This window comes from Thermobia domestica, chromosome 11, assembly GCF_964235325.1.
Source record: "Thermobia domestica chromosome 11, izTheDome1.hap1.1, whole genome shotgun sequence".
Lineage (NCBI taxonomy): Eukaryota > Metazoa > Arthropoda > Insecta > Zygentoma > Lepismatidae > Thermobia > Thermobia domestica.
This window is the reverse complement of record NC_137464.1, coordinates 20,593,188-20,619,787: the sequence shown is the minus strand read 5'-3', so window position 1 is coordinate 20,619,787 and position 26,600 is coordinate 20,593,188. Positions and strand designations below refer to the sequence as shown.

Below are 26,600 nucleotides of genomic sequence, written 5' to 3'. Positions count from 1 at the left end.
AATTGGGAGTTGAATTTAAAAGTTATTTCATTCCAATGTTACACGCAGATAAAAGTTGGTCCACGTTCAGATTGTTTTATATCCTCAGGTGTGTTTACTATCCTTATGTGTCCCTTCTCATCTTGCCTGCCCTAGGTTGGCTGTTATACAGAGGTCTCTTGTTCACAGAATACCAAACTATTGTAATCATCTATCAACTGATGTGAATATTTTTTCCGAGCTACCTAGTATTTGACAAAGTAATTAAACCCGTGTTGGTCAAATACTATTATTTTTGCACCCTTTTGTTGACATTCCTGTTGTTATTGTTGTTGATACTTTTTTTTTAATCTGTTTGTTAACGTTTCCCTGTGTAAAATGGTAAAATTATGCTGTATCTGGGAACTTGTTCAATAAATAAATTAAATAAAACATGGTAGTAAGCAACGATTGTTTGTGCGAGTGTACTATTGAATAATTCGCAACAGTGATATTTTTTTGAATGGGCTTTTTCGAGCAGTATTTGTCTTTGAACCCGTTTTTACACACTTTTCAAGCCATACAGCAGTTAGTAGATTCACTCTAAGTAGTTGGATCAAAATTCTATTTTAGAAGTAACTTGAACGAATACCGAGAACATTTATTTCAGCCAAGAAGAGAAACGAATATGGGATGTATCTTTTGAGTTTTTGATGTATCTGAACCATACGTCTCTCATTGGGAATTTGAACCTGGCAACAACTTTAAGTATCTAGTGCGGCGTTTCTGAACTTTTTTTTTTTTTCCTTTAGGGCACACCAAAGTACGTTTCAAACTTTCGCGACACTCCTGCATTTTTTTTCCTAGATGCAGAAAAGCAGACACACAAAAATACATACAATGCATTTATTATTATTATGGAACGACTATGAGATATAAATCTCAGCGTTAAAAGCAAATTATCCAGCTTTAAACTTGGAAAACAAGTGTGAAATCAAGTGGATTGGTGATTTCTTCTAAAGATGATTTCTTGCGAAAGATCTTAGAAGACATTAAAAATCTCGCGACACAACGGTTGAGAAACGCTGATCTAGTGGCTAGAGTAATCTCCTGTGATGCCTCCAGACCTGGACTAGATTCGAATGGGAATATAGTCTGCATTTTTTAAAAGGGAATCGTTGATACAGTAAATATCCAAGAATAGTGTTGGTAATATTTCCAAATACTCATTGAAGGTAATTCATATTTGAGCGGATTTTATTATGCAGTATTTTGTTTGTTTCTTTCTTTCTGTTTTTATTTATTTATTAATTATTTGTATTATTATTTTGTTACTTAGTTGCTGCAACTTCAAAACCTCGGAAACTTACTTTGAAAGATCGTGCTGCTCGGGATAAGCAGTTGAAAGAATATTACTTCTCCCATGGACATGTGGATGCGTTCGAAGATATTTCCCTTCGAATACCAAATAGCATCAGCGATCAAGTAAGTATTTTCAACTACTCATGTACGTGACCATAAATTAATTATTGCGTTGCTGCGAAATGATGGTTAGTGTATTTCTGATCGATTTCACATCGCTACTGCCACGTATGTGGTGGTGCCAGAAACATAAAACCGTCGTCGTTATCTCAGCTTGCAGATACAGGAGTGTTTTTTCGGTGCTATTGAAATGGGGCTGAAAGTAAATTGTTGATATCAAAGCTCTTTTTACGCACATTTTTTGTATTACCGAATAGAGAAACAGAGTCTGGAAAATTGTTAATTAAGGGAATTACCACAGCTAAAGAGATTGTAGCCAGGCAAAGATAAGAAGGCTCCATTCAAAGTTAACAGCGAAAGTGTCGCCTGAAGTGCTTCATGGAGTTTGTAGACTGGGAGATCAGAATCCACCACCCCATTGTGACATGGCCCGGAGATTAAATCTGGCGCAGTCTACTGTCAGTCAGGTCATTTATCATCGTCTTTGCCTTCAGTGTGTACATAAGGCTAGCCGCAGGACAGGATAGTCAAGCTGAGGCACAAGAGAATGCGGAGAGATCTATGTCTAGCATGTGCTCGGGTGAGTACGGATACAAGGCTTTGTTCCCAGTTTCCTTACTTTTTCTGGTGTCCCTGTACTCTGCTCAATATGCGGCTCTCCTAAGGCAGGGTTCACAACGTCTTCACGCGCTACACTTCTAAACGTACGGCAAACTGACTCAAACTGTACGAAAGACAACTTGGAAGGAAAGAATAGATCAAAATGAAGATCGTTATCACAATGGATGGGGCCTTCATTTATTTCACACATAATGGTAACGTTTGGGCAATTACGTAATGTGACAGCTCTGGCAAGGGACGTCCCGAGTTTTACAGCCAGTACTGACAGAGACTCTCGCAGGGAATCGTGGTGGTCGTCGGATACAGCTATGAGGGGAATTTGGAGGTCTACACGACTCCAACAGTCGTACCACCTGCAATTCTCCTTTTCCTTCAATAGTAGACAACCCAAAGAGCACGGTCGTTGGGTTAGTTGAGAATTAGAAAGGCGTTGGTGAATTACTGAACTTATACACACTGCATAAAAAAAGTGAGACAGCTAACACCTTGCAGCTAGGCCATTCAATACACTTTCTTATCCCATAATTGTGTCTTGTATAGAAACTTCCTCTCTCTCTTCCTTTCCTCTCCCATATTAAAATCAGCAAGAAAATAAGCACAATTCCAATTTCAAAATTACATGTATTAGTGTCAATAAAGTGAAAGAATAAAAATGAAACGAAAGGAGATTGATAAGTTGACGTAGGGAGAAACTTAAACATGTCTCAATGAAAAATTGAAACCAATAGATACCTGTTAAAAGCACGGAAATGAGACGGAGAGAGAAAAGGAGATAGAAAAAGAAAAAGGGAGTACAGATAAAAATATTGGATTTAAACGTAGTGAGAAAAGAACGTAACATTATAAAGTTCCGTTTCCAGAAATCCAACAGTAATATAGAAATAACGTTTTTTAAAGATTTTTTTCAGAACTTATTCAAATATATAGAGGATGCTTGAAAAATTCATTAAGTCACTTTCAAAATGAATACCAAAGTTGGTAGTCAAATTAAATATTCAATTTCCAGTGAAACTGTAGAGTTCCGAGACACATCTAGGATCATGCCAAAAGTTTACCATACATCCTGTCTTTCCGCGTGATTCGGTTGCAAATTCGGTAGTGTTTATTGAACATACTGATTTGAAATACATTATAATAAACCTAGTAGGTAGCATAGGCAATACCTTCCATTCCAGACTACTAATGCAAACTGAACAAAAAAAGAAAGAAAAAGATAGAAAATAGAAAGAAAAATTGAATGAGTACTAACTTATTGCTAATTTCTATCAGAAAGAGTCTACATTGAAAGTTCGAGTTGTATTATAAAGAAAAGTTACAAATGTTAAAAAAGAAAATTGGATATTGGTTCCTTATAGACGTAGCAAATCTTGCATATTTCGCATTTCATACGTGGATAAAACAAATTGAATTATAGGATGGAAACAAAATTTGTGTCAAATTAACATAAATAAAATCTCTCTTCAAATGACCAAAAAGGGGGCTATTTTCTAATCATTTTTAAACATTTGTCCGTTACGAACATTTAATCTCGATTTCACCTATTGCGTTTATAATAACGGAATTCACAATGGTAGAGTGAACATGCTAGAACTGAACCGGGTCATCGCAGTGGCACGGTGATTCGATTGAGACCCCGTAACATACAGGAAAAAAATTATACTCTACTTATTTCCTTTACATAAAGTGTGTATTTGTATGTGAGAGAGAGAAGAGAAAGATGCAAGACATGATAAGGAAACGTCAAGAAAGATGAATAGAGAGAGAGAAAGAGATACGAATATAAAAACTACTTATAATTACTCTGTATGATAAAGAACGCACACCCTGTTTATTCGGATTCTCGCCAGTGATGCCTTGTAACTTCTCCAACATTGGTATCGAATGTTTTATGAAAAAAAAACAATACTACCTGATGGGGGTTCGAACCGAGATTTTCCGTTTGGAAGTCTAAGACGGCACCAATACACCAACGGTTACTCCATCCCGAAACATATTTAACAAAAGGTATAGTATTTGTTTCTAAGAACAATAACACGAAAAGTGGACACTACAGATCAATTAAGTGTTTCGAATTGTCCTAATAGCCCCCATAGTTATTTGCCCTTTCCCAACTAACATTTATAAATTGTCTCTATCATGATACAGGTGTTTGCTTCCACATTCTTACTGATTGCTCATTTAGTATGAGAAGTCACTCTTCGATTCTGTACGATTACTTTGTGAAAAAAACTGACTTGACCAGGATTTGAACCTACGTTTTGAACTTATACTACTCGTAAGTCCAAATAATTACCCCTTTACTACTCTGCCATCTGAAGCTGTAACTCAGATCTTACTAAGTTTAGTTCTGCTCTTTGGGACGAACCGGATTCTTTCTGTAAGGTTATTTACACCAAAATACACGCTGAAATTCATTTATTCGACGAACTAAAGACAAATTAGTGCCCACTAATAATAAACGAAATAACATACAATCCAGGAAAACTTAGAGAAATAATAACATACTATGCAGTAATTACGCCGTGCAAGTTCAAAGGTACGCTTATAATAATATATGTTCAGCTTCACTGTGAAGTTCCATCGTTAGAAGCTCAGCTGTTCGTTTTAGTCTTTCGTTGTAGAGTATTTTTTTATTCTTTTCTTTATTTTAAAAATATATTAAAATAAATGCCACCATAATTACTCTTATTTTGAATGTAAACGCCATTTACAATTGATAAAGCACAAAAATTTATTATTTCGACGTAGTTGTAAAAATTAAAAAACAAAAAATTGGAAGTATACTCCCAATAGGGGCAATACAGTACTTGAATACATTGCATATTACTGAGCGTAATCACCATAGCCAAGCGGTTTTAGACAGCTGGTTGTAATAGTTTTGATGTCCATGAGTATGGGTTCGAACCCCAATACTGCCACCTTCGTTTTTTACTTTTTTTGCAGCTACGTCAGAACGTTCAATTTTAATTCTCTATCAATTCTAAATGGCGTTTACATTCAAAATAAGAGTAATTATGGTGGAATTTATTTGGATATGTTTTTAAAATAAAAAAAGAATAACAATACGTAAAGACAAAAGCAATTACCGGTACTAAACATTATCAATAATAATTACTACGAAAGACTAAATCGAAAATGAAAATGAAATGAAATTTTTGAGTTTTACGTCCCACGGTTATGCCGGTTAGGCTAAGGAGACGGTGATGATGAGAGATGAATGAAATGGTGGAATGAAGAAAGTGGGAGGAAACGGGAGAACCCCGAGAAAACCCACGCACACGGTGTTTGTCCACCACAAAGTTCACTTGGCGGGAGAAGGGTTTGAACCCGGGACCCCAAGCACCAGAGGTGAACGCTCTACCACTGAGCCACCGTGGCCCCCAGACTCAATCGAATAGTAAACTCCTAACAAGGGGACTTACACTTTTTGCTAAAGTTTGTTAAGAACCACTGTGTTCTATGGCCCCAACGGACTTAAACCTATGTTCATATGCACAAGACGTAAGTAAATATTTTTGTAACGCTGCACACAAGCTTGAGTTATTCGATGATAACATGTGTAGTACTGGTCCCGACTTTATGTATCCATAAGATCGATCCCATATCATGTCATACGGATGTTATGGTAGATAAACACCACGTGTGTGGATTTTCTGGAAACGGAAGAGTAAATGAAACAACTGCCTATCTTCAAAGAATTTCCGTTAGATTGACTCCTCATATAGATATTATTATTTATTGGAATGACAACTACAGAGCAAAGCTGAACATTTATTATTATAAGCGTCTTTTGAACTTGCACGGCATAATTACTGCATAGTATGTTACTATTTCTCTAAGTTTTCCTGGATTGTATGTTATTTCGTTTATTATTAGTGGGCACTAATTTGTCTCCAGTTCGTAGAATAAATGAATTTCAGCGTGTATTTTGGTGTAAATAACCTTACAGAAAAAAAAAACCGGTTCGTCCCAAAGAGCAGAACTGAACTTAGTAAGATTTGAGTTATAGCTTCAGGTGGCAGGGTAGTGTAGAGGTAACGATCTGGACTTACGAGTAGTATAAGTTCAAAACGAAGGTTCAAATCCTGGTTAAGTCGGTTTTTTTCACAAAGTAATCGTAAAGAATCGAAGAGTGACTTCTCATACTAAATGAGCAATCAGTAAGAATGTGGAAGCAAACATCTGTATCATGATAGAGGCGATTTATAAATGTTAGTTGGGAAAGAGCAAATAATAACTATGGGGCTACTAGGACAATTCGAAAAACTTTAGTTGTTCTGTAGTATCCACTTTTCGTGTTATTGTTCTTAGAAAGATACACTATACCTTTTGTTAAATATGTTTCGGGATGCAGTAACCGTTGGTGTATTGGTACCGTCATAGACTTCCAAACGGAAAATCTCGGTTCGAACCCCCATCAGGTAGTATTGTTTTTTTTTTTTTTCATAAAACATTCGATACCAATGTAGGAGAAGTTACAAGGCATCACTGGCGAGAATCCGAATAAACAGGGTGTGCGTTCTTTATCATAAAGAGTAATGATAAGTAGTTTTCATATTCGTATCTCTTTCTCTCTCTCTCTCTCTCTCTCTCTCTCACACACACACACACACACACACACAAATACACACACTTTATGTAAAGGAAATAAGTAGAGTATAATTTTTTTCCTGTAGGTTGCAGAGTCTCAATCGAATCACCGTGCCACTGTGATGACCCGGTTCAGTTCTAGCATGTTCACTCTACCATTGTGAATTCCGTTATAACCGCAATAGGTGAAATCGAGATTGAATGTTCGTAACGGACAAATGTTTAAAAATGATTAGAAAATGACCCCCTTTTTGGTCATTTGAAGAGAGATTTTATTAATAAATTTGTTTCCATTCTATAATTCAATTTGTTCTATCCACGTATGAAATGCTTAAGAGTCGGAAGAAGTGAAGTGACCTTGACAAATCGAAGATTTCGCAGTGCAAAGTGTTTCCTTATTTTGGCAACAGATGGGGTTGTTGCTGAAATGCCGTCAAAGCAAATGGCACCCCTCCTTTTCCTTCGTTTTCCCCTGCATGTGGTCAAAGTTGGACAGCGCAGGAGGGGAATGGTTACGGATGTAAATGGGACAGAGGAGTGAAATTCCTTTCTTTTGGCTAAAAGAGAAACAGAACTGAAGAAAAAATAAATACAGAGATATTGTAAGAGGGACCAACATGATATCAGCCGTCAGCCACTCAAATATCTACAACGGTCACAAACATACCATAGAGAACTAAAGCACTTGTCGCCTGTCTCTTTCTCAAAGGATTCTACCTATGGTAAATAACGCGGGAATAGTGCAGGAAGAGTCTGATATAAAATGAAGAATTATGCAAATATTAAAAAAAAACAAAAAAAAACGGGAGAGTCGATATTCTAATTTATTTTGGGCCTTCGTGGTTTAAAAAAAAAAAACTTGGAATTGAAAGGCAGAAAACCCAGACAAAGATCTGAAATGTATTGGCAATGTGACTCTTTTTTAGTGGAATCCATTTCTTTATTTTCTTTTCAAAATATGATCACCAGATTTACCCTCTGTCTCGCCTTCACATTCGAATGGTCCTGGGATCGATACCAGTAGCTGACCATCCTTAATTTTTCCTATTACAACAGGAAAGGGACCAATGTTACATTTAGCCTTGGGTACCGGCTTAGAAGGACAGGAGGGAGCATATGCTCTGCTTGGTATTGGTTTTTATTTGGGGAAATATACCACTTCATTAACAATAGAATTAAAAGATGTGTCATCTTCTTCAGGAAGGTACACTCATGTCCAAAATTATTGTCGCATGTCTATAAATATGTTGTTGTAGGAATATAATTTGATAACGAATTCACCCGGTATTTCCTATAATGTTAGTATGTGTACAATCGGCAGAGACATGTATGCAAGTTTCATGTCAAAAGAGGAGTAAATAAGAACAATAAAACGAAAATAAAACTTTCGTATCCATTTAGCAACATTATGATTTACTCATTCTAATTTTCGTATTTATAAATATTTTCCTATGAAATTTACCATATATACATTTCCCGATTATACACATAGTATCAGTATTAAAAGTACCCAGCAAATTCAGTATTACATTATATTCTTACATGAAGACAGTTATAGATATGCGACAATCATTTTGGAGATGAGTGTACAAGGACGTAACAGGTGTTTGTTTCAAACATTGAATAAGTGTTCGTATACATTGAACTTATTTCCTGACGTCATAGAACTAAGAACTGTCACAGAGCGACGTAAGTCCGGCGACAATACAATATTTCATTTTTACTTTCATACTTTGCAATATATCTATTTATTTTAAAAGCAAATTTTAATATGTTTTTATTTTCAACTATTTTATCCTAAAATAAATACTAGCCTTTAACCAGCCCTTATTTCCCTGGTTGCATATCACTTTAGGATTTGGAAAATGTGTCCAACGAATAAAAAAAATGATAAAACACCTTTTAAAGACATTCTTTTGTTAATCAATTCGCACTAAAAAGTTAAAAATAATCTTATTTATGCAAGCCTAAATAAAAAGAATGGGGCGCGTCATTTTAAGAATTTATAAAGTAACTGTATGTAAGCCTATATTAGAGCGCATCCCATTTTTTTTTTTTTTTTTTTTTTTTTTTTTGTTTGTTTGTTTAGTTATGCATAACCAAAATTGTTTTCTACTTTTAAGTGCGACTTGATTAATGAAAGAATGTCTTTAAAATGTTTATTAGTATGTTTTTCTATTATTATTGTTAATGTGTGCATCCTTGGCATAGGATGTTTATTTTGTAAGGTACCGTATGGTGCGTTTCTATACTACTAGGGTATATAAAAATTTAGTTTCCTATGCGATACAGTAAACAGCACTTTTTTTTTAAAAAAAATAAAAATTACTACCGAATATAGAGTATTTCTCCGCTAATAAGAGGGAGACAGATTGAGGATACCAAACACCCCTACCATTGATTGAGAAATATTTCGGTGTCGACACTGATGAACAACATTTACATTTGAATTTGAATGTTTTATGGGCTTTAGGCAATTGATTCAGACCGGGATACATGGGGGACAGAATGTTGGAAGCAAGTAGTCCAGTCCCTAGTTTGAATGCCTGGAATGAATAAGGACTCTTCCCTCCTTGGTAAAACCTGCCGGAATCTGAAGCAATATCAAAGAAACACTGCTTCGAAAAGAGAGGGAGCAAACATGCATAAATAGATAGTCAGAGTCGGATTTAGGTTTCGTGGGGCCCCAAGCTGTTTAAGGTAATGGGGTCCTTTATGTGTCCAGATGAACATAGGCACCCTACATACAGAAATGAACAAACTAGAGATAATTTAGGAAGCAGACTAGCAGAAGGAGCCCCATTAATTACATGAACGTAGGCTACACAGCAGGAAGCATTGTTGCTACGTATATATACATTTTATTTTATTTTTTAATTTTCTTATATTTTAGAAATGTATATCCAGTTTTTCTTTAGATTTTTCGGCCCCAAGAGAGCAGGGCCCTAAGCTATAGCTTGTTTAGCTTATACGTAAATCCGGCACTGTAAACAGTATACACATACAGGCGCGGATCCAAAGGTGGCTATAGAGGCTATAGCCCCCCCCCCCTTGACGTTCAGGTATACACTGGATAAAATGGGCTTCAATCCTGTTTACTCTGGATAAAGAGACAAACTATGGTTTAGCTCCTCCCTTGATCATATCCTAGATCCGCCACTATATATATATATATAATGTTTGTGTTTAGTATGTTGTACGATGGAAGCTGATGAAAGAGCTTTATATTATTCTTGATTTTTTGACAGGTAAACAAAGAATATTTCGGGGATTACTCTACTCGATTATTATAATAATGTATTTTATTTTTTCTCTTGTATGTATATTCTCAGTCCTGCAGGAAGTTTTCATTTCTTTCTTGGAATAGATAAACGAAGACTTTGGTTCAGCTTCTCCTTCACAAATCTCTGTCGAAAGGTTGACTTTATCGCTACCAACACAAATTACTTCTTCTCATAGAAACCATCTACAAATACACTGTACTGCTGAAACAGAAACTATCAACTAAAGAGGTCATAAATTTTGCTATTCCTCGTGTTTGAAGTTCCCGTTCTTCACAACGACTTCCTTTCTCCCGCCCCTGTTAAGAAGTTCAAAGTAGGTTTTCAAAAGGACTGGCTCCCGCTGAGAAGGAAAGTGGGATGAGGAATGACTATAGTGCCATCTAGCAGTTAGACGGCCAAGTACGTGAACACGAAAAAATCTGATTTCTGATTTCTGTAGATTCAATAATGAAGGATATAATTTCTCATCGATTGCGTAATGAATGTCATTGGAAACAGCGAAAAAATAGTACAGTAGCGCACAAATACAAAGGTAGTACTCCATTCTCAAAAAAAAAAAGTCCGAAGTTTTTAGCTCTTTTCCTTACTGTAAAAAAACAAGACTTTTCCCTCTAATTTTGATCATTTTCTTATGGGAATTTGGATTATAATTATCTGTATTTATAAGAAGAAAATATCACGCACAGCGTTCAAATTGCACCTTTAAAATGAGATGCATCATATTGAGTGAGCTATTGAGACATTTTTGCGAAAGAACGAAATGAAACCATGATTTGCCTAAAAAATGGTTGAGATCCCATGTTAAATTGAACACCAATCTTCCGGCCGCTGTAGCGCACTCCTTCTCCCTCTTAATATGCAAGATTTGCTACGTCTGTAAAGAACCAATATCCAATTTTCCTTTCAAACATTTGTAACTTTTCATTATAATACAATTCGAACTTTTAATGTAGACTCTTTCTGATAGAAATTTAGCAATAAAACAGCACTCATTCAATTTTTCTTTCTTTTTTTGTTCAGTTTGCATTAGTAGTCTGGAATGGAAGGTATGACCTACGCTGCCTACTAGGTTTATAATAATGTATTTCAGATCAGTATGTTTAATGAGCATTACCGAATTTGCAACCGAATCACGCGGAAAGACAGGGTGGGTGTTAAACTTTTGGCATGATCCTAAATGTGTCTCAGAACTCTACAATTTCACTGAAATTGAGCATTTAATTTGATCACTAATTTCGGTTTTCATTTTGAAAGTACCTTAATGATTTTTTCAAGCGTTATTTCTATATTACTGTTGGATTTCTGGAAACGGAACTTTATAATGTTAGGTTCTTTTCTTACAATATTTAAATCCAATATTTTTATCTGTTCTTCCTCTCCTTTTTCTTCATCTATCTTCTTTTTTCTCTCCGTCTCATTTCCGTGCCTTTAACAGGTATCTATTGCTTTCAATTTTTCATTGAGATATGTTTAAGTTTCTCCATACATCAACTTATGAATCTCGTTTCGTCTCATTTTTATTCTTTCACTTTATGGACACTTATACATGTATATTTTGAAATTGGAATTGTGCTTATGTGGTTGCTAATTTTAATATGGAAGAAAGGAGGAGAGAGAGGGAGCCTCTCTACCAGACACGATTATGGGATATGAAGGTGTATATTGGATGACCTAGCTGCAAGGTGTTAGGTGTCTTTTTTCATGTGGAGTGTATAAGTTCAGTAATTCACCATGAATAGAGTCAATCAGAAGTAATTTGTAACGAAGAGATAACAACATGAAATGTAAAATCTCTTTTAACTGTCGGGATTTGGGAATCGACAAACTTTACTCTTTCCTGGGCCGATTACCTCAAAATCCCGGTAGCCAAAATCAGCCCGGGATAGGGGACTTATATTTTAAAAAAAAAAATGACAATCTCGGCAAAATGCAGTAGTCTTTTAGTCTGAGAGAAAAAAGGAATTAAATCTCTCATTTCTAGTTCTATTAATCTTGTAGTTCTGAGTCTATGTGAAAAATACTAATAGAAATAAGAATAATGAATTATGATTATTTTGTAGAACATTCCACTTTAACATCACAGGAATTTCATCTTCCAGTTTGCTTAGTTGTGAAAAATTACAGAGTATACTGCTATTCTATGTAAAGTAGTGTACTGTCGCTGATTTTTTATGACAATCAGGAACAGAATTAAAAGATAAATAGTAATAGTTTTCTATTAAGGGGGAAGTATAAATACTTTTATTTTATTTTTTATTTTTATTTTATTTATTTTTTTATTTTTATTTTATTTTATTTATTTATTTTATTTTATTTATTTTATTTTATTTTTTATTTTTTTTTTTTTTTTTTGCTTAAAATGTTTGTTCGAGTTCACCCCTTCCCTCCTCAACCTTAAGTACGGAAATGGAAGAACACATTTAGATTTTGATTGTTGATTCAAGTACATTCCATATCCTAAATTTTCGATATCGATCTTCGGAGGGGGGAGCAAGGTATTAGGGGACCGTAAGACTTGCGATAGATGAAATAATAAAATTTAATTTTTACAATAATGTAATCTAATGACAATTTCTTTATTACTACAAATTGCAATGTAAATATATCCACTTGCAATTTTGCAGTATTATATACTGTAATTTCTTAGGTGCCAAAAATTTTCTGTTCCCGAAAACAAAAAAGAAGAAACAAGAAAGAATCTGTTAAAAGCAAGTGCTTCGAACTTTGACCTAGAATTTATCATAAAGTTTTTTTGTTCCTCTCTCTCGGAGAATTCCATCCCTTTTAGCCTTTAGGACCGCTCATTGAAAAAAAGTGCACACATGACCGCTATATTCAGACATGCTCTTAGTCAGAGTCAGAGATTTTGAAAAGGAAACGAGTTTTCAATAGAATAATAATAATATAACAATTAAGTTTACAACTAGGGTCCCATCTCTTTATCTTGCATGGGAGGCCCGCAAGTCTGCTACGCCAATGGTGTCCCTTAGTCTGTGTTTGTCTCTCCGTTTCTTGTGTATGTTTGTTGTGCTGTTATGCTTTTATATCAAACCTTTACATTATATAATCTTTTTTAATTTTTTACGAGTTTTTTTGAAGGAAAGAAAGTGTTTTCCACTGATATCTATTTCTTACCATTCATCTTGTTTAAACTGCTTAAGTAAGATCATTTTGTAACTTTTTATATCATCCATTTCCGTCACAATAATAAAACCGTCATTCTTAACATTTTTTTTTATTCTTTTATTTGTAGTTTGCCTCACTGATATATTTGTAACAAAATTGAGGTGTGGTCCAACGCCTTTCTAATTCTCAACCAACTCAACGACCGTGCTTTTGGGTTGCCTACTATTGCAGGAAAAGGAGAAATGCAGGTGGTAACGCACTTTTGGAGTCATTCATACATAAGGTTGGCAAAAACATGAAAGTGAATGAAGTTTACTTTTCAGGAATTCACATGACTCAAATTTGTCGGAAAGACTTCGTATGTATGAAGCCATCAAGAGCCAGGTGTAGAGCTACATGAACAGACCATTCACCAATGGCCACCAGTCTTCTCTTAATGTGCAACAGGAAACAGGAATCGGTGTTATTCCCTTGCATGACGTTGATGTAAAAAGCTCTGACGACAGCTCAATGAATTTCTGTGCATTTGGTCTGTTAATTCGTTGTTTACATCGCCCTCACGGCCTATAGAAAATCCACTGATATGAATGGGTTGTTGGAATATCTATGGCTGTGCTCCATTTTTTTCAATTAATAACATTGGAATGACATCGGATGATTATTGATAATGGTGCTGGTTCGATAGAACTCAATCGGTTGTTAGCACGGCTCAGCGGTTGAAAAGTCGGTCGGATTTAATCCGATCAACCTTCTGTATTATAAAGTAAAATATTACTACTACTATTAGAAAACTAATGTTTTAATACTATTAGATAAAAGTAGCAAGGTTTAAAATGTCGTATACGGTGTTGTAACGAAAGTATATAATTTTAATTTAGTTAAACTTCAAAATAAATATATTTGTGTATAAATAAATGTAGTTTACTACTCAGTTAATTTTTAAAAATTCATTATGAAGAAATACTTTACATATCGTAAGTTTTTCTACCACATGATGCATGAGTTCCTGAAGGTTTTGTGCTAGAATGAAGACACTGCAAAGACTCAATGTGAGCGCCGTGTGTGACGTAACAAACAATGATGCGGTAATCTAGCTCTTTCCAGATTCTGGTTAAATGTCTGGTGCGACTGTAGCTGCAGGTTCTTCAGTCTTTATTCGCAGTTGATGAAGATCTTGTGGAAGACATGGCACTTAAACACGGTCCTTAATGTAACCCCACAAGAAAAAATCAAGTGGCGTTAAACCTGGTGATCTTGGAGATTATTTCAGAGGAACATTGTCCGAAGGGCTTGTTCGTCTTATTCAACGTTCAGAAAGCATTTCATTGAGGTACGCACGAACTGGTATGCGATAATCGAGGTTATGCTCTATCCTGTTGGAACAGATAACCATCTGAATCTTCATTTAGTTGTGGCATTAACCGAAGCTGGAGCATGTTGAGATAGGACATACTTCTAACAGTCCTCCGCGAAGAAAAATAGGCCATACAGTTTCCGATGTGACATGGCAAAAAAACACCTTAAAAATAATGTTCAGTGACTGCGTGGATTTTCTGTTGGCCAAATTCGACAGTTGTGTCGATATTAACCTTTTCACTGATGTGGAATGTGGATTCATCACTAAATATGATAACTCGGAAACGCCGCCTGACTCTTGAAAATGGCAGGCAAACTGAAATCATTCTTTAGGCTGCTGATAAAGTTGCAATGTGTATGGCTTAATGTGGAGGTGTTTTCTTACAAGCCTCCCTACTTTCTGGTGCGGCATTCATATCTCACGAGGAAGTCTGCACGTAAATTTTATAAGACTTCGTTGGAAGACCTTTTGTACTCGCTGGACAAGCTTATGAGAATGTGCTGGACACCCAGTTCTTTTCTGTAGACATAAACAACCAGTTGTAACAAATTGTTGGTGCCATTTCTTGATAGACTTCCTGAAGGGAACTACCTTACTATTTCGAACTTTTCAAGTACATTTTCATGTTGTTGTTTTCTCTTGTTTTTTTTTTTTTTTTTTTTTTTTTTTTTTTTTTTTTTTTGCAGGGAAGGGGATGTACCCAATACAGTGTATTTCTCTTGTATCTAAAGTTACTAGCATTTAAATTTGTAGTAAAAGTTTGAAAACAAGTGTATCTATCTTTGTGATAATTGAATGAGTGAAATTTATAGGATTGTTGTAATTAATTCAGTTATTTGCCTCCTTCCTGATCACAGCTTGCAAGATTAGCCTCTGACAGTGATGACTCCTTTGATCTACGAAACCTTAAAACACCACCGAGAAGTGAGTGGCAGAAGAGGATGCACACTCCAATAAGTGTATACTTTGGTACATTTGCAGATGCTCAGGTGAATCAGACGCCTTCTCAAAGCCCACTTCTTGAAGAGGACCCCAAAAAGGAAAGGTTTGTTCAATTTACAACTTCTATTTCGTGTTTTCTGGAATCAAGAGATGGCGATACTAATACTCCCGTAGAGTTGATAAAATTTTCAAGTTGTGAATATTTTTCTCGCACACATTTAAGTAATGCTTGTGTCACTTTAATAGAATTAGCCCTGCCCGCTGGTCTAGTGACTTAGAACAGTATGTGCGTACGGCTTTAGTACACGGGGTCCCAGGTTCGAGGTCTGTGGGGAATCGAGGCCGGGTCTCCGCATCCGAAGGGGCGTACACTTACCGTATGGCTAAAATGGAGTTTCTTTTAAGAGATAATGTTTGTTGTACTTGAAACATGAGTGAAAAATATGTCAATATTATGCAAGACAACGTTATCTGTCCTGCTGAAATACTATGCATCCCTTAAGAAAAACATTGGTTATATCTCTTTTTCTTCCATATTTCATATTCTCTTACCAATAACTATATATATAGTTCTCTGTAACCCATCGAAAAACTGATCCACTCTTTGAATTTTTAAGCATGAGAACATGTAGGGGAATGTGAATGTTCAATTATCAATATTCACAACTAGCAGAATACCCGTTCTTCTCATGGGGAGAATATGTTCCATTTTGGACATAAAGGGCCGAAATTGAATTTAAACGGCATCGGAAGTGTCACTGTTCGTCTCAGCGACTCAGCAAAGTAGGGATTCGACACTAATATCGGTCATTTTAGAACATTTTTATACCTATATCCCCCCTCCCCCAAGTTGCGGGGCTAAATTTGAATTTAAACGGCATCGGAAGTGTCACTGTTCATCTCAGAGACCTCGAAAACTATGGATTCGACACTAATATCTGTCATTTTCGATCATTTTCAAATGTCTCTCCCCCTTCCTTAAGTTACACGTCAAAGTGATATGACAAAACCATCTCAGATCCGAACTTCATCCAGGTTGATGAAAATTTGATTGAGATCGTTTGAAAATTTGATAATCTCCTCCTCCCCCTCCCCTACGTTGAATCGTCAACGTTAAATGATAAAAATTATCTGAGGCCCAAGTGTCATTTATGTTGAAAATTTGATTTTTTTTTTTTTTTTTTTTTTTTACATTTGTCTCCCTTTCCCCTCCCGTAAATTGTGCCGTCAAAGTAAAATGATGAAAACATCCCAGATACGAACCTTGTCTATGTTGAAAGTTTAATCGAGATCGGTCGGGTGATTCAAGAGTTATTAAGTTTTATTCATTTTCATACATTTACGCTCCCTTAAGTTCTACCATCAAAATGAAATAATAAAAAACTTCCCAAGTTCGAACTTCATATATGTTGAAAATTTGATTGAGATCGATTGGGTGGTTCAAGAGATAAAGAAAGAGTCGCAAACATAGTCACCTTCAATTTATGTCTGAAGTTTTTTGTTCACAGACACTGCTATTAATATATCGATTGCAGATTCTAGTATACTGTGGAAATACATCCCATAGTAGTGGGAATATTGCAGAAAACTTTTGTTTGTTTGTTTGTTTGTTTCTTAACAGGATATGAAGGTTTATAAAAAGAAAAAATGTAAACGCGAGATTTCATACAAGAAATGCTTATTATTATGATATTATCATTATTATTGACTGAGGAATATGTCTAAGTATTTATCAATGCTAAAATTTTGAATCGTAATCCCCACGTTCGTCAGCGGCTTATGTTTTTACTTAAACAGGTGCTGCTGCTCTAATCACATCGCATGGCTTTATTATATAACGGAAAAACATTCCCGGTATGATTAAGCTTACTTGTAACATTCTGAAAAGATAAACTATACCATGATGGATAATTTATAACAAATATAAATAAATAAAAATAGAGTTTGTTTGTGTATCTGTCTGTCTGTGTGCGGTCTGGGGACCAGACGAATGGACCGAGAGTTACCAAATTTTGGTCACGGGTACTTTGGTCCAGACCCCAGACCAAGACGAAGCTGTTTTTTAATTCGTCTCAGGAGGGCGTTTACCGGGACATGTAAAAATAGAAATTGTCCGATATCAATGTTAAATTCATAGTTTTCGCGGTCACTGTGATCAATAGTGAAACTCCGATCGCATTAACTTCCAAATTCACCCCATTCAGCTGCGGGTCGTGGTCACCTTGAGGAGGAGGGGGGGTTACCGAGACATGTAGAACTAATCCAAAATGACCGATATTAGTGTCAAATCCATAGTTTTCCTGGTCGCTGAGCTGAATGGTGATGCTCCCACAGGCGTTGACTTCCAAATACAGTCACCATCCGCTCGAGTCAGAGGTGTTTTGTTTTCAAAATTCGACCCATGGGGTCTCAGGGGGCGTTTAACGAGATATGTAAAAGTGGTAGAAAATGGCCGATATTATTTTCTTTCGTTGTTCAGTTTGTTTACGTATATATTTTATCTGACCCATCTAAAGAATCGGTATTTCAATTAGTAATAAATATAATAGCTTCAAATATAGTAATGTTCGTGTTTGGTTAGCTCCCATCGAAAATTTTGACATTAATAAATATTTAGACATTACTGAGATTAAGTTAATAGTTATAATTATGCGTCTGTTCAATTTGTTTATTATTATTAATAATAATAACATTTATAATAATAATAATAATAATAATAATAATAATAATAATAATAATAATAATAATAATAATAATAATAATAATAATAATAATAATAATAATAATGCTATTAACGCGCTTTGAATGTGTTGCAGGTTTGTGCGCGAATATATTCACAAAAAATTGAATGAGAAGACTGGAGTAAGAAGGCGAAAACAAGAAGAAACTGCTGAGAAAAAGGCGCTTGTAGGTGAATCGTCGGGACTGAACGCAAGTGTCGTGCAGAAAACTGATCAAGTGTACAATGCTCTTGTAAATAGAGACAAATTGTCTGTAAGTATGGAATTAGTGTTAGCTAATCAAGAAGAGCCAGAGGATCCACATTCTAGTGATAATTCAGACGAATATTTTCCAGGAGACGAATGAACTGAAATAGATTGTATATAATTGTTTGAAAAATCATTATTTTAACTAATTGATAACTGTTTTGTGTACATAGAGTATATTTTTAATAATTCCTAGTATAATACGAATCTCAATAGAATCAAGATGGTAACGATTTATAGTATGTTTTCATGTTAATTTCACCAACGGAAAAGTTTGTGAAGGCCGATCGATCTACCATAGCGTTTCTCAAACATTTCCATTCGCGGAGTATTTTTCAAGTGAAATTCAGTGTTGCTACCCAGGAAGTAGTACTTCGAACTCATTGTACATTGTTCTCTGTACTGTTTTTTTTTTTTTTCAACTACACATCTTTTGTAATAATTTTTTGGGAGCATTTATATTGACTGATAGAGCGCATGGAATAATAATATATTACAAAATAAAAATGGTAGTCGTGTAATTGTATTCCCACAAGCTGAAAGACTTTCTGATATTTCAGATACGTAAGCGAGTATCCCGTTCCAAGGATCATAGAAGCTTGACACATGTTATTCAAAAAGTTCTTTACATCCTACTAAACTCAATATCACTGAGCTCCTTTACGAAATTATGTCTTTTTAAGCCTGCACATAAAGTTAGTTTAGAAAAAGGGTCATTTGGTTCTTTTTTTTTTAAATTGTTTTGCTTTTTTGCTAGAAATGAAACTGTACTGTTTTAGAATTGACTAATGTTAAAGACAAGTTTCCGCTTAATGTATGTTTTACTGTATAATGATTTGAATCAGGACAATAACACTTAGGGATAGAAATAACCTGGATCTGTGGAATTTTTTAAGTGTTTGAGCACTATGCTTTGAGAAACGCTGGTGTTTTGTGTAAAGTTTCTTTGAAAACTATTTTAAAAAGACCGAAGAATGCGTGTTTTGTGCCTCTTTTAACCAACCAGAATTGCCTTATTCTTTGCTTTTAATTGTTCTTAATGCATTTTTAATTAGTCGAACATTGCACTTGCAAAGAAAAAGTGATTTTTGTATTTTATATATTTTTATAGAAAATAGTGTACAATATGAATTTAAAGTATTATATACTGATATCTTATTATAAATATACTAATTTTATAGTAAAATATATTTGTAATCAGTAACAATCCAAATAAATATTTTTATCTCGGATAACGCGAAAAAACGTTGATCGTTGTAAGATTTTTATATATATTGCAGGTTAAAGCATTCCCAATCAATACAGAAAACTGATTTGACACTGGCAGGAGATCAGGATTCCCACCAGTTTTAACGATCAGATTTCTTTTATACCTACTGATATTTTTAAAGGTCAATATAAAAATATTAAATAATCTTGTTTTAACTTGTACATGTAAAATTCCAGAAATGCTGTTTTTAATGTATTCTCTAGTTTTACCATAGAAATATAATTACTTTTTAATTTCATTCTGTTTGTTTGTTGAATTGTACATCTCCTACTAAATAAACTAGAACAGTCTTGTGATCTAATTTTACACTTCATTGAACATTGCAAGAGAAGGAAGATCGGGCTCGAATATCTGTATTTCATGTTCTCTGGCGGATGCTTCTATTACAATGTTGAAAGTAGCTGATTTGACAGCACCAGACTCCTTATCTTTTCTCTGACTATAAATCAAGATCTATCCAAACGTTAAAAATCAGCCAAACATATTGCATTAAAAAAAAAAAAAAATGTATCTCAAAATCTATTTAATTCTATCTATGTATGTCTAAGTTTAGAATAACATTTTTTTTCTTCAATGATGCTCATAAATGAAATTGTACATGTATGAAATTCAAGAAATGTAAAAGAGAGACTAAATCGAGAATTTAGTACCGTTCTCCGGCTTACCGTATCACTGTGTTCAGTACTATGCTATTCAGTCCACTGTCTGGCGTACTACATATTTTCACCCGTGAAGTCGATACTAGGGCCCCATTCTGTATAGGTCTTCGCAAAATTGTAGGATTGCAAGGCAACCAAAAAAATAAATAAACCATCATAAATGCTATACCGATTATCGCACTGTCCTAATTGCGTTGTTGCGTTGCGTTCACCCAAACCGGTACCGCTAGCAACAGTAAGAGAACAAAATTGGATGAATATGACACTCAGCAAAGCAGTTAGGTGTAATGTGTACATGGACGAAACCTGGGTTAATGCTGGATATACAAAGTGAAAGGCATGGGATGATACTAACGTAAAAACAGCTGATCAAGCTCCGAAAGAGATTTTGTCTTCAGGCTCAAGGTATCTTCTGGAAAAGAGGTGGGGAAGAGTAAATTAAGTGTGACAAGTAAAATACATTTACTTTATTGTTGTTATTATTATTATTTTACAACGTCCTTTATTTCTCGTGTGGCTGACCCCCATTGAGAAATACATATCATACAGCGAATTGAAAGATCATGTGATATTACAGGGAAAAGTAGAGGAAACAATCTTTATAATAACGTAAGATAATGTTGAAAACGGATCAGTTGCATTGATACTATTATCAATATTATTGTGTCACTATTTCTGTTCGTATGTATTGCCGTTTTTCATTTCTTAAATGGTATTTTTTACCACTAGTAATTATTAGTGGCAACGTTGCACTGCATGACGTCACGTTGAACGTCATTTCCGTTTTCCTATTTTCTAAACTTGAGATACAGTTATGGTCATATTATTATTATTTCCTTTTTCTTGACGATTTTTGAATGTTTATATACCAGGCGCGTCACTTGAACTGTTATATACCGGCTATAACACTTTGAAATGTGATAGAAAGCTTATTTACCAACGTTCAAAGTTAAATTTCTGGAAAAAGTAAGGCTACAGTCCAATTTGAAAAATAAATGTACTTACTGGTCAAACTGAATGTTTAAATGCTGGTTAAAATAAATGTTCAAAATGGAGTCGATACATTTCTGAGTACTAGTCAGTACTTTGCACCAAAGTATCTAATGGAATTTCTGTACACACCGTTTGAATTTCATCCCAAAGTGTCCAGGTTACTTTTTTTTTTCGACGATACACCTCATTTTTTATTTCTCCCATAAGAAAAAAAAATTCGAGCTGCGTAAGCTTCGGAAAGCGTGCAGGAAACTCGATTGGTCTCCTGCGCCCTATCAACTGCCCTAGCATATTTTGGTCCTGGTATGCTTGCACATTCTTATGATAATGCGGCGGGGCACTATCTTTTGTTAATAAAATCTGTAATTAAAGTCTATTGCACGAATGGCAGGAAAAATTGGATCAGCAAGCATTGTTCGGTACTTTTCTCCAGATACAGTACCGTCAAAAAGGAAAGGCCCACTGAGCCCCCTAGGTGATACCACATCACACATTTACACCAAAAAAAAATCGCATTCTTTAACAGTATATGGGAATTATCTTACGTCGACTACTCACAATTCTACCTATGGACAGTTCCATTAAGTTTTAATTATGTTTCATCCGACTGAATAATGGTGCCCATAAGTTGAATGACCACTTCCTGAGCCCTTTCACAAAATTGTATCTTGCGATCTAGGTCGTGGTCACGTAACTGTTGTATTAGTGTTAGAATGTACAGTCCGCAGCAGAAAAAAAATCCAAAATGCGCATGTAAGTTTATTGTGAAACTATGCCTAACAGCGCAGGGAATCAACGTAACGTTTAAGTGGCACGAATCACACCAGGAGAAACCTCGTAGAGTCCTCCCCTGCACACTTATTTTGGAGCAAAAGACTTCGTCGTTTTACAATAAACTTACATGCTCATGTTGCAGGTTTTTTGCTGTGGACTGTACACACGCAACTTAACTTTCTTCAGTATGCATAGCACCGTGCGTTTCTGTATACCACACACTAATCATTTCTGTATACTACACACTGTTCATGAACCTCGAATTTGTCTAGTAGACGTGTGATTGTTACCGTTCAAGGTTGACCAGTCTTGTATTCAACGTGTCCACTGTTTCTGAACCGTAGCAATTTTCTCAAACTTCCAGTGCCAGTTAATAATATGCTTCTGCTCTTAAAAGCTCAAACGTTGTCTGTCATGGGCTTAATCGGGCAAAGCCATTGCTTGAAATGGTCGAGTGGTACCATTCCAAGTACTCGAGCAAACTCCACACCAGCAAAAGACATACAGTATTTTGCAATGCGTGTGTAAGGAAACTCATGAAGCTTCCATGAAAAACAATTAATTCGGTTTGGAGAAGGCGAAATGTAAGAAATATATATATATATATATATATATATATATATATATATATATATATATATATATATATATATATATATATATATGAAAAGCAAACCACATTTATGTGAAATTAGATGAGCGCTCGGTTCTCATCATTCAGTGTGATTCACTCATACTACCATGTGATGCCTTCTAGCTACCACTATTTTATTATTATTGGCTCACACTATTATAATGTATATTATTATTAATAAAAAAACAAAGAAGTGTGTCGCGATGTCGTGGCGTAATTAAAGTATGTTGTCGGTCAAGAAAGGTTAGGAACCACTGCTATAATCTACGAGGCATGTCCGGAAAATAAGTATCGTTTTGGAGAAAAAATACTAAAGCAGGTTTGTTCAAGTCGAATTTATTTTGATATGAAAGAGCCCATCTTAAACCATTTTTCCGACATAGTTTCCACCGATGTTCAAACACTTACCAGAGCGGGTGACCAATTTGTCCAAACCTTCCTGAAAGAAACATCCCGCCAGTGAAGACAACCATAACTCCACAACTTTTTTTTTTTTTTTTTTTTTTTTTTTTTTTTTTTTTTTTTTTTTTTGCGTCGTCGTCACTTTCAAAGCACTTTACCACTGAGCTAACTCTTCAAATGCAGGAACAAGTGGTAATCAGTCTTTCACCGTAAGTCTGTACAATTTGACGATCAATTTCGGCCGGCGTAACGTTCCTTGTATTAAAAAACCGGATAGTAGAACGAATCTCACAGTTGGCGGGTTCAGCAATTGTTTTAAACATTGTAAACGATCACAGGACAGTACACTGTGATCACAACTCAACCTTAGACGTCTGTGGAGAGTCAATGAACCAATCAAACTAGCGTGCATGCACGGAGTGCATATACTAGCGTTGCAGTGGCGTTCAAACGAAACGGTGCGTACGTGCTGGACACTGGCGGGATGTTTCGTTGAGGAAAGTTTGGAAAAGTTGGTCACCCTTTTATGACAAGTGTTTGAATATTTGTGAAAACTATGTCGAGAAATAGTTTAAGGTGTGCTTTTTCATGTAAAAATAAATTTGGTTTGAGCAAACTTGTTTTACTATTTTTTTTTCAAAACGGTACTTACTTTTCGAACTCGCCTCATATAATCCAAAATTATTTTCCTGGTGTAGAATTTCAAAGAGGAACTTCGCTTCTGCCAAAATAAATAAATAATAATAGTAAACAGTTAAATTAGTATAATAAACTTTTCCATGTCCATAAATAAGAAAACTCATTCTCATGTTTAATCTGAATCTTTAGTGTCCACTTTTAATTCAGCAGTTACACTTCAGAACAGATACACAACAGTAGATGGTACAGGCCCAAGGCACAGTAGAGCTTTATACTTCCATGACCTCAGTATTAAGATAATGTGCGTGATCTTCTGTGGTGAACACATCAGCCAAAGAGGAATATAACGACGAATAAATGAGAAACTGCAGAATTTTAATTTGAATTTTGATCTGATTAGATTCTCTTTTACTGCTATCAACTGTGTTATGTGGAATTAAATAGCGCTTTCGGTTGATTAGAGTTTAATTGTATAGGCAATACTGAGACTATATGAGACAAGATTTATTGCTTAAGGCTAGTTTTAGACGGAAGCATTTATCGCAGCATTTCTCGTAGCAAAAATCGTATCATCGATATCCTACCGTGTAAAGTAGCGAATGCTATAGCATTTCCCATGCAATGGCATATCCTATGGCATTTCTTGTCGATAGAACCTGCTCTATTTCGTAGTATTTTCTCCAGCATTTCTGCTCCGATTGCAGCGCCGTGGTGTTAAAAGGAAGCGAAAGATTTTGTGTCAAATATCCATGCTCTTTGTTTCGTGTGGGAAATAGAATTGTAGTAAAGAAAAATGAGTTGGAGTAGGGATACTATTATTATGTTGATTAAAAATATGAGGAACATCCTCGTTTGTACAAAGTTAAAAGCGTGCAGTTTCACTATACGGATCCACACAGAAATTCATTTTTTAAAAAATACTTTCTCGTTTCATTTATTGTACCTTCAGCAATCATTTTTGAGGTGTGCTCTTGGGAACGGGTTAGAAGCTCCGAAGGTGTTGATTGGGTTCTGTTCTCGATACAAAATGGGGAAATTACAGACTTGCCAAAATTTATGGTAACTTATTGAAGATTACGTGCATTCAGGTTCGACTTTAATTTCTATATTTCCACGTAAATACGCATCTCAGATGTAGGTGCACACCATATTTCCATTACTTATACACTACTTTATTAAAATATTAGAAATTTTTTCTGTAAATTTTAAAATCTATGGATCTGTATAGTATGACTGCACCGTTAAAAATCCTTTGTATCATAATAAGCATATGCGAAAAATGGCTTTAGAAGAAATAGTGACTGAAATATCTGTTTTTTAGTTTTGGAGCCATAATTGCGCTCTTCTCCAGTGATTTGTTTGCTACATCACGACAAAATGCTTATCAAAATGCTACCGTGTAAAAGCACAATATACTTTTGATGCCATAGAATATTATACGAGATTTTTGGCAGCACATCTGCTACGATAAATGCTTTCGTCTAAAACTAGCCTAAAATGGGGTGTGAATCATTCGTCGGGTTTTATTCAAGGCTTGATACACTTATTGAGGATTGAACCCGCAAACACTTATATAGAGCGTTAGCCATTTAACTATGGATAAGTACGTGACCCACAATAGAATGAAAAGATATAATGAAAAAGTGCAAACAACGAGCTGTAAGATCATTCTAATTACACATTTCTATTTTTATTTTCACATAATTTATTTCGAGACTTGGCCCTCGAGACAGCTATTTGTCAATCGAAACAAGATCGAGAGTATGAAGTCTAGTCTCGATACCATTCCTAATTGTGTTTATTGAATGTGGAAAATCGATAATAATATTTGTGTTAACATTGAAAAATAATATGATTGTATCCTACACCTCCTCGCTCACACCCAACGGATTATCTCGATGTTTTCTTTTGTATAAAATTCCGGATGGAGTCTTAAAGAATATCTCTGCAACGGTTTGCGTAATCAAAACAAGAAATCTGAGTTTTAATTGAATATAATTGATTCTTGTGTTTTGTGTTGCGTTATGCTTCCCCTTTTGAAGGCTTATACGAAATACGACCATTCCATAGCCATCTTCGCAAAATTCTGCGTACTGCAACGCAAAAATGCAAATCGCAAATCTTCGTTGCATTGTCACAAACCGTTACGGAATGTGCCCCCAAAACAGTTGAGTAACATGTATCTCTTTGTACCCCAGACTAATCTTAAGATTTTGGATCTGTTACTTGTACCCAGTATTTTCCACCCAGTAAAACTCGTGGTGTGATCCTTGGTGCAAGCATATATAAAATCTTTCATGTTTTATTTTTTCAAGTGAAACTATGTATGATTTTTGTATATACCGATGTAAACCACTTTGCCCGAGTTTGGAGGCAACACACACAAATACACGGAATACAGTTTACACATACATACACGCATACGCACAAACAAAATCTTTTCTTCTCATTTAGTGTCGCCCAGGCACCTTGTTGTAAACCAATCTTGATGTTAAAAGCATGACGTGTTCCAATCACTACTCTCTCCGCCCACGGAGAACTTTTCTTAATCGACTTTGTTCTTAGTGTCGTGCGCAAACCAATCAGCTTCCTTTTCAGGGTGCTAACTACTTCTTAGTTCTTCCCCAGGGAACTTTTAGAATACCACGCATGTCCAACCATTGACCTCACGGTTCTAGTGCAATGTCTGCACATGTTACATCTATGCACCTGACATGTAAATTGGTGCTGACTACATGGCCCAACGAGCCCCTTAAAAACCCCGGTTTTGGGCTCGTTCGTCGGACTTGGGCTCCTCAAGGTCGTACTATTTAGACTGAGTCCACAATGTCTTAGGTACGACCTATCCCAGGATTTCCGAGTAGTTTCTAGTAATCCTTGCC

The 26,600-nt window shown here is 35.3% G+C and overlaps 1 protein-coding gene across 1 annotated transcript in view; it reads left to right on the top strand.

Annotated features, from left to right (window-relative positions):
* Positions 1-19,855, top strand: part of LOC145663963 (uncharacterized) — a gene marked incomplete at its 5' end in the record, with an annotated part of 98,504 nt that extends 78,649 nt beyond the window's left edge. The window contains 3 exon segments of the mRNA XM_081730196.1: positions 1,298-1,443; positions 15,276-15,463; positions 18,177-19,855. Of these exon segments, the coding sequence (XP_081586322.1) occupies positions 1,298-1,443; positions 15,276-15,463; positions 18,177-18,447 (605 nt within the window). The 3' untranslated portion in view covers positions 18,448-19,855.
* Between the last annotated feature and the right edge of the window lie 6,745 nt (positions 19,856-26,600).